At 36.5% G+C, this 14,168-nt stretch overlaps 1 protein-coding gene across 4 annotated transcripts in view; it reads left to right on the forward strand.

Annotated features, from left to right (window-relative positions):
- LOC145665313 (nuclear factor NF-kappa-B p105 subunit-like) overlaps positions 1-14,168 on the forward strand; it is a 133,746-nt gene that overhangs the window by 22,918 nt on the left and 96,660 nt on the right. For all 4 annotated transcript variants that reach the window (XM_081732614.1, XM_081732611.1, XM_081732619.1 and 1 more), the window contains exons 5-9: positions 2,078-2,222; positions 3,493-3,631; positions 8,108-8,212; positions 9,957-10,062; positions 13,123-13,244. In XM_081732614.1, coding sequence (XP_081588740.1) covers positions 2,078-2,222; positions 3,493-3,631; positions 8,108-8,212; positions 9,957-10,062; positions 13,123-13,244 — 617 coding nt within the window. The remainder of the gene's footprint in view (positions 1-2,077; positions 2,223-3,492; positions 3,632-8,107; positions 8,213-9,956; positions 10,063-13,122; positions 13,245-14,168) is intronic.

Here is a 14,168-nt window from a genome sequence, read left to right on the forward strand (position 1 = left end):
AATCCTATATACAAACAAATGATATTGCCATGTGTTTTGCAGTATCGCAAATGACAAAGATTTTTTCTTCGTGTACGTTGATGATACTATTGTTTATCTGCAGAGTTTTCAGTTACATTACTCATTTCTCAGTTCAAGAGTTCAAATCAAGAGATTCCTACACTAAGATTACGAAGAAACCGATGTGTAAGAAGCATTGAAGTGTAGAGGGGCTGTAGTAGGGGTAGAATAACTGTGTGACAGTTTCGCCAGCTAACTGAACATATTGGCTTCATCAGACATTGTCAATAATATCACGGATAACGTGATAATTAGTGTTGTTTAATTAACGTTATTATAATAGCTAATGATATTTTAGCCATATCCGTTAATTACCTCAGTAATACAGTGGTAAATAGGTATGATTCTTCCAAATTATCTCTTAACCTAATGCAAGAGATCAGGGTGAAAGTTACCTTTGAGTAGACACAGTGATAGAACAGTAATTCACCTCAGCTATCTCATTTTTATTGAGTAAGAAATCAACCATACAAAAGTGGGTGTGACCCTTACAGAGCTATTCTAATCCCGATAGAAATATCGATATGTATGAGTCACCGACAACAATGACATACTACGTAGAATTTGTACAAAATATTTGTTACATTAAGTTATGATGACAAAGCGCATTCATAGAACCTTTTCTTGTGAATTCGACATTTACGTAACCTCTCTTATAAGCATTTCTCAAATCTAATATTAACAACTGTGATTATTATATGCAAGAGAGCATAAAGGAAAAGGAAGACAAATCCGGGTTTATGATAACCTGCGGCTATGAGGATCTGAAAGATTTGCATTGCCTGACCCTAATTATGCATAGAAATATGCAACTTACATGATCTGGTCCATCGATGTTGGTAACGACGACAATATCTCCGCGTTACTCAGTGGACAGTCGCAAATTGTACCACCTGCCCGATAATTTCCGACTTGGGAATTCGAGATGGATAGAGACTTCAACCGTATGTGCGCAATTGAAAGACTCCGAAAACTGAACTGACCCCCTGGTTTAGAAACCAGGAGTTTTTATATTTGCCTCATTCGTTATTTTTCTTTCTCAAACCCAGTGCATTCTAGACTATGAAATAATAGTTTTTGTGACGTATGCGGGAAAACACTGCTTTCACATTTCCACAAAACAGAGTGTTTTTTGTTATATAATTGTTTGGGTTTTCTGGTGTCCTTCTTCAAGTATGTAACCATACCAATAATAACTTATTTCGGTTCTTTGGTTTTTCCAAGGTAACATTATCATCCATTAGAATAATGTTGAAGTTTGATCTTCGAAATTATAAAAATTTCGATCAACTCGAAGTTCTTTACGTTTCCGTAATAATAAAGTAAATGAAAATGAAATGAAATCTTTGAGTTTTACGACCCACGGTTATGCCGGTTAGGCTAAAGGAGACGGTGTCAATAAAGTGTCTGATGATGAACTCAATATGTTCAGTTAGTTGGCGAAACTGTCACACTGTTATTATTTTCAAATAAACGTTGCTTTGTTCAGTAAATTAGTTTTTCTAGTTCAAAATGTTTCAACAGGTGTTTTAACATTTTTACTTCTGAACGAAACTTAGAGCTCAACTGAAGAGAATATGAAGGGTAAGGGGAAAAAGCAAGGAATGTCCATGTGTGTGCTTTATCGGGTGCTTTGTCCTATCTGTTGGTGACTCTTGGTACTATTTGACTGTATATGCCATGCATGCGTGGATGTAGAAATGTCCATATAAAAACGGGCAAAAGATTTAATAACCCTATTCTTTGTACGCGGTTTTCAATATTAAAACGCCGTTTTCTCGAAAATGAATTTTTGTGACATTCCTTCTTTTTTCTCCTTACTTTTCATATTGAGAGGTGAACTCTCTTTTTTTGTATTTGTTTTTCTTCTTTTATCTTTGTTTCTTGTTGTTCAGTTTCAGTCACTTGGTTTTGTGCTGTATTAAACTTAGTGAATAAATAAATAAATACATTTCTGATGTGCCTTTATAAGGTAGCTAGCTATTTTTCATTTTGTTCCTTTTCATTTATATTGTAGATTCACTGATATCAGCATCCTGAACACATCCAGAAAGAACAGCTCACAAGCATTAAAGGAGAAGAAAGAACGTTTATGTTTGGAAAACAAGCAGAGACAAAAGAGGACGAAAGATGTGAAACTGTCGAGTGGAGATACGTGCAAGGTTAGATGATTATTATTATTAAGTATTCTGCCTGTTGGCAGATCCTGAAACTAATGAGTTTTATATATATATATATATATATATATATATATATATATATATATATATATATTATCGATCTTCAGCTTCCTCTTTTAGCTCCCAATATTGAGAATTGATTTGAAAAATAGAAGAAAATATTGGGAGTTGAAAGGTTAGATATGTGGATATATTATTACTTAACTATTTCTTAGTAATTAGGGTTATATATTTACTGTGGTAGCTATAGGATGCATACTTAATCTGAAAAAGAGAACACCATCTTAATATCCCTACATTAAAATCTTCAACGCAAGTTGTTTCACTTCCCCCTTTTTCAGTATTTGTTATTCCGCCACGCTGTTAAACTAAGAGCGTGATGAAGAGTTTTTTTGCTCGGAAAATCCCCGTAAGAGCCTGCCGTACTAAAAATAATACAAAAATGTACCATTTTTCTTCAGCTTGTTTATTCATAAGTGAAAGAAGATAATGAAATGCAACTTACCACTATCATAGAATCACAGATAATGTTATTCTGTAACAGAGAAAATGAACCTCAAGAATTCTGTGTTGCCATCCATAGAAATTACAGTGTTGCCCGAAAAAACATTTCTTTCCAAAATCTAAGTTAGACAGCGACTAGAGGAACGAACTCAACTGCATTTGATTATATATCATGTTGCTTCGGCATCCTGTGAACTACTTTTTAAATAATAGTTTTATTTAGTTTGTAATAAACAAAATAGTTTTAACATACAGTTACTAAAATTAAATAATAATGTTCTTTAAAAAGTAGTTCACAAGATATCAAGAAACATAATACATTATCAAATGCAGTTGAGTTCGTTCCTGCATGTGGTTGTTGTCATTAGAGTTATTAAGTTTAGGTGGCTCAAGTAGGCAGGTCATGTAGCCAGAATAGAAGAAAGTAGGAATGCTTTCAAAGTTTTAACTGAAAGTTCAATCGGAAAACGTCCATTAGGAAGACCTAGGAGCAGATGAGAGGACAATATTAAGATGGATCTCGCAGAAGTAGGAATACAAAGCAGAAAGTGGATCCATTTGATTAAAGACAGAAATCAGTGAGAGAGCTTTTGTGAATGCGGCATTCAACCTCCGGGTTCCAAAGGCCATAGAATAAGTTTAGTTACGTAACTTCGTTTTAATAGATTTATAATACTTCTTTCACTTACAAGTTACCTAACGTCATGGCTTTAAAGTAATGACTATTCTTCGTTGATATGTGTTCCAGATTCGTGACGAAGTGACCAAGGAGTTGAAGACTATAGATATGAACTCTGTTTGTTTAAGGTTTGATGCCTTTAAGGAAGAAGGAGGGATTCTGTATAACATTTGTGATCCTGTTTACTCTAATACAATAAGCAGCATGAGTAAGTATCGTATGTTTAGGTTTGTCTTGAATGCATGTCAGTGTTTACTACTACATCTTTTTTGTTCTTGAACATTTAACCCCTTGCGTTCCAGGTGTCCTTTTCCTATTTGCGTGCTGTAATACAGGTTTTCATTTAAGGCTGTTAAGACTGTCTAGACTGTTATATAGGGCATAGTAATTGTTTAAACGCAAGGAGAACATTCACATTACTGATAAACAATGAAAATTTTGATGTTCTGAAGGGATTTTATGCTGCTTCAAGTTGGCAACACTGACTGGAGATCAAAGACAAACATTTTTCCCCTTTCTTTTTTCTGGTCCCGAAATACGATATCGAAGTTGCCAATTCTTTATCATCAAAACAAACACATGGCTCCCTCAGACTTGTCATCTGCTGAGACAAAACCGTTTTTTCTTCTTCTTTTGTCAGTAAGGTGCTGTCACCTAACAAGAAATAGTAGAACTAACTCCTGCCTTGCATCCACTAAAAAAATCATCATCTCCAGTCTTATTAAGACCCTTAATAAAGGATACGTTTTCATGCCATCCTCATGGATGTCACTGGTATTTGGCAACGGAGTATTTCATGACATCCTCATGGATATCACTGGTATTTGGCAACGGAGTATTTCATGACATCCTCATGGATATCACTGATATTTGGCAACGGAGTATTTCATGACATCCTCATGGATATCACTGGTATTTGGCAACGGAGTATTTCATGACATCCTCATGGATATCACTGATATTTGGCAACGGAGTATTTCATGACATCCTCATGAGTATCACTGGTATTTGGCAACGGAGTATTTCATGACATCCTCATGGGTATCACTGGTATTTGGCAACGGAGTATTTCATGACATCCTCATGGATATCACTGGTATGTGGCAACGGAGTATTTCATGACATTCTCATGGATATCACTGGTATTTGGCAACGGAGTATTTCATGACATCCTCATGGATATCACTGGTATTTGGCAACGGAGTATTTCATGACATCCTCATGGGTATCACTGGTATTTGGCAACGGAGTATTTCATGACATCCACATGTGTGTCACTGGAATGCAAGGGGTTAACATTGTTCCTAATAATATATTGTTTTCTGTGTATCCTGAGGAATAGATACGGTGTTTTATGTTGCTTGAACCCTTCGAAAACCTGAACCTGCTCCACCACTATCTGGTAAAGACCAATTGAAGTACGTCCAACTTAGTGACGAACACGTGATCAACACGTCACATTGTCTTACCTGTTAGGTTTTATTTATGCATAGCACTTTTATGCGCGAATAAAGAACATTGAGTTAAATTATATTATTTATACACCGCTACATCATTCTCCGTTGCTGGGGCTGTGGTGGCTCAGTGGTAGAGCGCTCACCTCTGGTGTATGGGGTCCCGGGTTCAATTCCAGCTCACCCCAAGTGAGCTTTGTAGTGGACAAAAACCATGTGCATGGGTTTCCTCAGGGCTCTCCCGTTTCCTCCCACTTTGTTCATTTCACCATTTCATTCATTACTCATCATCACCGTCTCCTTTAGCATAACCGGCATAATCGTGGGACGTAAAACTCAAAGATTTCATTCTTTGTTGCTGTTCGATGCGTATAGCACGTGTGAGGTGATGTGATACAAGCAACATAACACGCGTAGCGTTGCAGTCCGCATATTGAGACGCAGTTTTAAGTAACTTGCGTACCACCTACATCCAAAGCTGCCGGACTCGTGAAGAAAACATTTGTTCTTATTAAATTTGAGTTCCGAATCAGATTTAGATATTGATGCTGAAGACTAATGTGGAAAAGGAACAGCTGTGGACAATTTAAAACTGTATCTTAAGATGAATCATGCTGATTTTATCAATTACTTCCGAAAGAATCGAAACCAGTTTGCTGAAGTACACGGAATGATCCAACAAGTCATTGATTCAAATGGATGACGTACCCATAAACCGATCACAAGTGAAGGAAAATTTTTGTGGTTACTTTAGGTAGATGATGAACATGTCACAGTATCTTTGAAAAGTATCATTAACATTAGTTTGCAGTATTGTAGGGTTCATGAAGTGTTGCTCCTATGTATTTATTTATTTTTATTTTTCAGTGTTAATTGCAATGTGCATATATGTATACGAATAATAGAAATGACAAATAATAAACGCATGAGGCACGGAAAACTGTATCACAAATACAGTGCCATCCGACTATAGGCAGACGAGTATTGCTGCGTAATGTGTTTCCAATTTGCGCCGTTCTATTTAAATCCTGTAAGATACAAAATAGCGCATTGTGCTGCGTTGCCTCACATGCGCTATACGGGTCTCAATTTGCATCTGTGCTTAACTGGCATAACAGGAGCTTTCTGGATCTAGTGGCCGTCACGTCTTTATTCACGTCACTTCTCAGGTTACGTCACGATGCTGGGCGGACCCCGGCTGGGAAATCGAACCCAGGATCACACGGACACGAGTCCAACGCTTTCATCATTAGACTACGGAGGGAAGGTAGCGACCTCTATTAGCGTCATTGTTTACGATTAGGGACGAGCGTGACGCACTGGTAAGTTAGTCGTTAATAAATATGGTTATTATTATTATTATTATTATTATTATTATTATTATTATTATTAAATCACATATTTTATAATTTTTATTTATTTTTCGTCAGCTTTCTTCAGTCTCCATTCCTTACACCTCGCGACAGTGATACAGTATCTGATTATTTTATTTTATTTTATTATTTATTTACTTATTTGTTTATTTGTCTACCATTTTCTTTCTTTCTCTCTTTATTATTTTATGTTTCTCTGGTGAGACATTCAGTCATCCGAGCTGAGTAGTTAAGTTCCTTCCGTGTTATAATTATGGAAGTACTTTTTATTTGATTTTCGTTCCTTAGTCTAATGATGTACAGGCTGCCAACAAAGTTCCTGAATAACTTAAACTGCTTGTCAATTGTGATTGGAATAACTTTGACTAGTGTTGCTGGTCACACTTTCAAAAGTTTTGACAAGTAACATAACTTCTACATGCTCACCATTGCTTGCACGACTGCATTCCCCTGCAAAAAATAGTGTTACTTGATGTTTCACATGCCTACCTTCCCATTTGAAAAAAATAACTTGGATCCAAGATGATGGCCGTCAAGATGGCCGCCATTCACCCCGCATGCATCAATCGGTAGCTCCTTTACCGAAGTCCGCCCTCCACTCTCTCTCAGATTTGCTTTAATCATATTTGTTTCCAAAATAATCCACTGTACAAAGACTTATGGACCATCCTGTACATCAAGCCGATATTCTATCTCTGTTAATGTTCGTTACACCATGGCTTGATCAACAGCTGCAATGACATTCGTTACCGTAGTCTTGAGGTTTGCAATGTTGGAGACTTCCGAGCGATAAGCCGTGTCTTTATAACAAATCTCTACGGAAAGAAGTCCAATGGAGTTATGTCCGGCGTACAGAGGCGCCACGAAATGGATCCACTCCGTTCAATTCATCTGTTGAGGAAAGTTCAGTCGAGAAAACTGCGAACACAATGCCCAGTGTGGTAGTGCAACATCCAGCTGATAAATGACCTGTGGTTGATAGTCCTCCAACTGTGGACAAAGGTAATCAGTCAATGTATCGAGGTACCTTAATTGTTATTGTTTGTTGATTGAAGAAAATGGCCTCAGAATCTTGTGATGCAGCATGCCGCACCACACATTCACTTTCAGGCTGTCGCGCTTCAACTCCCTTGGGACATGATGGTTCCGAGAGCACCAAATTCTTATATTGTGTGCGTTGTAATTTTCCATCCAGATAAAAAGACTCCTCATCCGTAAAGCAAGATGATGTCAGATAGGTTCATTCACAATTTTGTCCAGTTTTTCTACAGCATAAGCAATCCTTTGGGGCTTGTTGTCTGTTTGAAGTTCCTGCAACAATTGAACCTTGTATGCAGACAAACGCAAATGTTTATGTAGGACCTTGTGCACAGTCAATCAAGAGGTATCTGTAACTTCACATACGTTTTATGGATAGAGTTGATTAGGCTACGTGTGAAAGTGGTCTGTATTCTTTCAATATCTGTAGTCATGTGAATACCTGGTCGACTACTGCTGTCCCTGTCATATAACCAGTTCCGTTTCTATGAACGTACTTGGCCACTTAGAAGTAGTTGTTTTGATGGGGGCGTTCTTTCAAACATGATTCGGTAGTTAGACTGTGTCTATTTGATTTGGTTTGTATAAACCACTACATTTCATCTTTTCTTGTTGAGTCCACATTTTCACATTCGACATCCTAATTCACCATTATGATTCTGAAAAACAAGCTAGATTGTTAGGAAGAAACTTTGATAGACACATAAGAACACTACAAACATTTACGATAAATACGTTAATAATACGGTAAATTTGTTCAGGGAGTTTGTAGACACCTTATATATCTGCAAGCATTTATGTTCATATATTTCTTTACAGAAAGTTCCGTGACGGCTGATCTCAAGATCCTTCGCTCAAGTCCTTACGTTGGTTCGTGTAAAGGCGGAGATGAGGTCATGTTGTTTACAAGTAAGGTAAGAAAAGGTAAGTTTATAAATGTGAAAGTTAATGTGATAGTTCTGTAACGTACAAAGGGTGCCACATATTTACATATTAACCGAATTTTATTTTGGTTGAGGAAACGCTTAAAGATGATGTATAGCTTCCTGTTATATATATATATATAATGAAAAAAAACTGAATGAGACTTCATTAAGACAGTGTGTAAACTATAGAATTGTTTTGTCTTTCTTTCTGGAACGCAATGGATAATATAGTAAACTCTGCACCTCTGACCGCTGGCAGAATTTATCTCTTATCTGTGAAATCATATTGTGTAGAAATAAAGTAGGAGTGCTTCAGGCATATATTTTAGTAAACGAACATGGCACTTATGTATGTCGTGTGTTCAATTTTCAACGAACTTAAAAAGTTCGTTACTGAATATTTCCTCTCTCTCTCTCTCTCTCTCTCTGGTTGTGTGTGTGTGTGTATATGTATGTATGTATGTATATGTATGTGTGTATGTATGTATATGTATGTATGTATGTATGTATGTATGTATGTATGTATGTATATGTATGTATGTATGTATGTATGTATGTATATGTATGTATGTATGTATATGTATGTATGTATGTATATATATGTATGTATGTAAGTATGTATATGTATGTATGTATGTATTTATATGTATGTATGTATTTATATGTATGTATGTATATGTATGTATGTATGTGTATGTATGTATATGTATGTATGTATGTATATGTCTCTCTCTCTCTCTCTCTCTCTCTCTCTCTCTCTCTCTCTCTCTCTCTCTCTCTCTCTCTCTCCTCTCTCTCTCTCTCTCTTTCTCTCTCTCTCTCTCTCTCTCTCTCTCTCTCTCTCTCTCTCTCTCTCTCTCTCTCTCTCTCTCTCTCTCTCTCTCTCTCCTCTCTTACCGTTTCTGAGATATTGGCCAAAAAAGTTCCGATATCGGGAGTTCTGTCTTGGGAACGGTAGGTCATAAAGAGATCACATTAGTGTTGATCAATATCTAAGAAAATTGTGAACATTTTGGTACCAAATAGTAATCCGTGGCCACCGCTCCCTAGATATCGGTCAAAAAAGTTCGGATTTCGGGAGATTTAAGGAGCCATATCTCGGGAACGGTAAGTCATAGAGAGATCATATTAGTGTTGATCAATACCTAAGAAAATGGTGAACATTTTGGTACCAAATAGTAACCGGTGGCCACTGGCCAACTGGCCACCGCTTCCTAGATATCGGCCAAAAAAGTTCGGATTTCGGGAGATTTAAGGAGCAATATCTTGGGAACTGTAAGTCATAGAGAGATGATATTTTACGAATTTTTCAATTATGAGCATGTGTCTTCGTAAAACACATATCGTACAACGTTTTAACAGAACTTTTAAACAAAAACATGTGTAAAAAATTCAGTACTCAAGGAAATTATAAATGGAGAGATATATTATAAAAATTGTTTAATGAGTATATTAATAAAGTACATAGAACAATTAGTATAAAGCCTGTAGATGTAGAATTAATAAGAAAAATTAATTCTTAAGTTAAAAAGTTCGTTCTGGCAATGCTCTTGAAGTATTCTCATTTTTTTTTTTTTTTTTATCGTATCAAATTGCGACCTGGCATATTGTATTCAGTTCTGTTGATTATTTATGACGTCAGAAATTTAAGCAGTGTTACACAAGAAAATGTACTGGAGAAAGTTAAAAATTACCAGTTATATTGCTGGAATGTGACTTATTATTTTTGTTTGTTTTTGTAGGAGATGTAAAGGTAGTGTTCTATGAGGAGGACGAAGACGGCAACGAAACTTGGTCTGCGGATGCTAATATCATTGACGTTCACAATCAATGTGCGATTGCATTCACGTAAGTAAAAGCACAGTTGATTGACTTTCATGATTAATATGCCATTGTTTTCATGTGAGTAGTGCAGTTGATTTGGTTATGTCAAATGATGGAATGGTAATACATCAATGTATTCATATTAACTTACTGACTTATACAGGGTGTATTGAAACAACACCGACTACGTTTGGGAAATGATTTCTGACACCATGATAAGACGAAAAGTACAGACCAATCTGGGTGTAGAAATCCGTCATTTTGGAGTTATAGGCTGCCTGAACGTCCCCTCCCCCCCCCAAAAAAAAAAAAAAAAAAACGAAATTTGAAGTTCGATAGATCCAATATTATGGGACCTACCGTATTCGGGTCAAGACTTCACTTAGAAACTAACATGTATGCTTAAAAAAAAAACAAAAAATCCTGCGATACTCACACAATTTTTATAGAGGGAGTTTGACTACGGGCATATAATTTGAAGTACTTACCAATTACCTCTGTAGAAATTATAGCGGAAGTACCACACGATTCTAAAATATGGATATTTGCATAGAGCACATACAAGTTTCTAAGTGAAGTCTTGATCTGACTACGGTAGGTCCCATAGTATTGGAGCTATGGAGCTTTAAAGTGATTTTTTTTATGTTTCCGGTAGCCTATAACTCAACAGATTTCTGCACCCAGTTGGTCTATATATATACACAGTGGAGTCTCTTTAATTGGAAGTCCAAGGGGACAAGAAAAAACTTCGAATTATCCAAAATTCGAATTAACCAAAAACTCTCATTTAAAAGTAAAATCAAGGGAACAAAATAACTGTACTGTATATGAAAAACTAACAAGCAGTGCACCTTACCTTTTCAAGCACCACATTTTCGTAAGGAATTAGAATACGCTCCGCGATTCGACATTGTGCATAATGCACGCCAATAGATTACAAACGAATCTGATTACCTTTTTGGCACTGTTTTAGTTCAGTTAAAAAGAATTGCACAAATATCTCGTTCTTGCAAGTCATTTGCTAGTGGAGGACAGGGTTCAAGGTCATTGACATTTCTACAGAAGGGATGGACACTTCTAGGTATTGAGGAGGTGGAGAGATGCGTACCAACCATCTTCTGCCGGATTCTCTATAATGGGAGACAGTCTAGTTGAGGTGGTATAAAAAAAAAAAAAAATCTCTTTCCCATGGTCGCTTCTGGATAAGATAACAGATAAATAAAAACCAGTTGAAATTACGTTGTTCTATTTGCAACTTGTCGAACACTGCAAATTTTTCCACTGTAAATACTTCGAATTATCCAAACAGGAGGTTCAAATGTTCGATTTACCCACGATTTTTTACCATTGTTTATAATCCAGTTTTCAAGGGGAATAAGCTTTGGTTCGAATTATCCAAGTTCGAATTAAAAAGAGTCCGCTGTATATTTTCTTATCTTGGTGTCAGGAATCACCTCTCAGATGTTATCGGTGTTGTTTTGAAACACCCTGTGTAAGAGCAAATAATGTTACCTGTGTTGTGCGTTACTAAATACTAAATTAACTTATGTTTTGTAATAAAAAAAGGAATGCACGGAAAAGAACCTACCTACGTGTTTCCAGCCTGACAGTGAATTATCATTATATATTAATTCATCCTTCCTTTAACTAATATATAATGATTGTTCAACTATCGTCAGAGTGTTTTGAATATAGATACTGGATTGTCCAGACACAACAGCTAGGTGGTACAAGCCATGTGATCTAAGTAAAGAGCACCGATTGAGAGAGAGAGAGAGAGATTGTGTGTGTGTGTGTGTGAGTGTGAGTGAGTGAGAGAGTGAGTGAGTGAGAGAGTGAGTGAGTGAGGATGTTCTGGGAAGCGGACTAGATAACATAATGGTTAATGTATCGGCACGCCGAAGATCCTGAGTTCGAGTCCCGCTCCAGCCAAAGACATTTTCAGTCTTTGTATACCACCCACTTTCGCTTATTCATATAGTTCTCTTCTTCTTGAGCTGCTATTTAATGTGTGTTATTTCCTCTTTTGTGTTTGGAGAAAAGCATACGTAAGCACTTAAGGTCGAAATTATGTTTTTTTTTCTCTCTCTTGAGAATTTTAATGCATGTAGAAACACTGTTGTTAAAAAAAAAGGAAAACACCATGTGCTCACCAAAAATTACACTGTTTTCAGTTTACCAATTCCCATAAAGAAAAAAGGCATTATACCGTGCTGCCTCGAATATCGAAATAAATAAATTCGAAGCGTACGTTAGAAAGAAAGAAAGAAAGGACTGTGACGCTCTCACTATGCTTTCTGTGACATGTTACAATGTGCGCTGCAATAGAAACTACCGCCTTTTGTAAGGTGCACAACATTTACCTTAGGGAGGTAACTGAGAAAATACTGAGAAAGTTACAGCGCGCGATTCAAAACTTAGTGCGAAGGTGTTGTTTTTTCACGACAGCGCACGTGTACACACAGCCAAGCGTACCCGAGAGCTCTTGGATGATTTTGGATGGCAGGTTGACAGGCGTTCGATCTCCCATCATACAGCCCGGATGTGACGCCTAGCAACTACTACCTCTTCCCAGCGATGAAGACATGGCTTGCTACATAACGCTTTGATACTGACGCCGAACTGCATGCCGGTGTAAGCCAGTGGTTGAAATCGTCGCTTGTGCCACGGTATGGTAGGTGCCTTAATTTGCATGGCGATTATGTGGGAAAATAGCTTAAGATGTTTTTTTCGTTGTGTTACTTTTTTTTTTTATTTCAAAACGTCGTTACTTTGTGAACAGCCCTCGTATTAACTGCCAGACATATACCAAGATTAATCCAAGTTCATTTGCACATTAGTTTGATGTAATTTTGCTCAAGGATAAAACTACAGTATTCCTCAAAGAAATACGACTGCCAGATTTTCTGTACGTGACTGTCATGATTCCATTGATATGTAATCAACGCAAGTCGGTAACCAACTCAGGAAGATGCTCACCGTTAGGTGTTTTATTGTACCATAAATTGTTGTAGTAATTGTACGTTATAGTAATACTTGTGATGACAAGCCAAATATTTTCGAGGTTTGTACATTTCGTTGCAGGACTCCTCCATATAAAGATCCGTCGATTGAAAGCAATGTACGTGTGTTTTACTGCTTGTATAGACCAAAGACAGAGGAAAAGAGTGAACCAAGAGAGTTCCTTTACAAGTCGGAAGAGACAGGTAACAAGTTTTTAACTTCCTTTTTATTTTTTAAATCTTAAATTTCCTATGAACCTTGTACCGATTATCCTTAATAAGGCAGTTGCATCTGTTGTTCCTTTACCTCTCCTGAACCCAAATTGTTCCTCCTCAATTTCTTCATTTGTTTTTCCATACAACATTCATTCAATATTCGAAGTATAATTTTTGCTGCATGCGATATGAGACTAATAGTTGTTTAGTCGTCTAAGAATATAGGAGACAAAAGCAAGAAAGAATGTTTCCGATTCTGCAGTGAAATGTATGAAACAGGAGAAATAAAACCAGGGTGGAAAAAAATCATGATTTTTTTTTTAAAATCATTTTTGATGATTTTTTTTTTATTTAAATCGATTTTTTTGATTTAAATCAGATCTTTCTCTTCGTATAATACAAGTCGCGAACTGAAGAAAAAGCATTACGAATTAGTATTAAATGCCAATTATGCCATTTAAGTGAAAGTATTGGGGTTGAATTTTAAATTAATCCCCAATCGTTAACCTATACAATCCCAAACAATGTTTCTTAACATTTTTTTTTTTTTTTTTTTTGGTAAATTATAGACTTTTAGTCAAGCATCATCCCAATTTGTCCTAGGATCATTGTTCATACCTCCTTCTCTTCAGAATAGAACAGCCTTTAAAACGGTAACATTCACATTTCCCTATTATGTCCCTGAAGCGAAAAATTTTGAGAGAAGTCGGGATTTTTTCTGATTTTTTTTTTTTTTTTTTATTCCTTCTGGACTCCCCTATGTTAAAGCACAGATCTCAAAATCAACTGGGAAATACTAAGGGTGTACTAAGTTTTAAGCTTCTATCTTGAATAGTAAGGGCGGGAAAAATATTTAACAATGAGCTACGAACATCCCCACAATACCCCAGATGACTCGGATGTAATATAAAA

Source organism: Thermobia domestica, chromosome 1 (assembly GCF_964235325.1).
Source record: "Thermobia domestica chromosome 1, izTheDome1.hap1.1, whole genome shotgun sequence".
Classification (NCBI taxonomy): Eukaryota; Metazoa; Arthropoda; class Insecta; order Zygentoma; family Lepismatidae; genus Thermobia; species Thermobia domestica.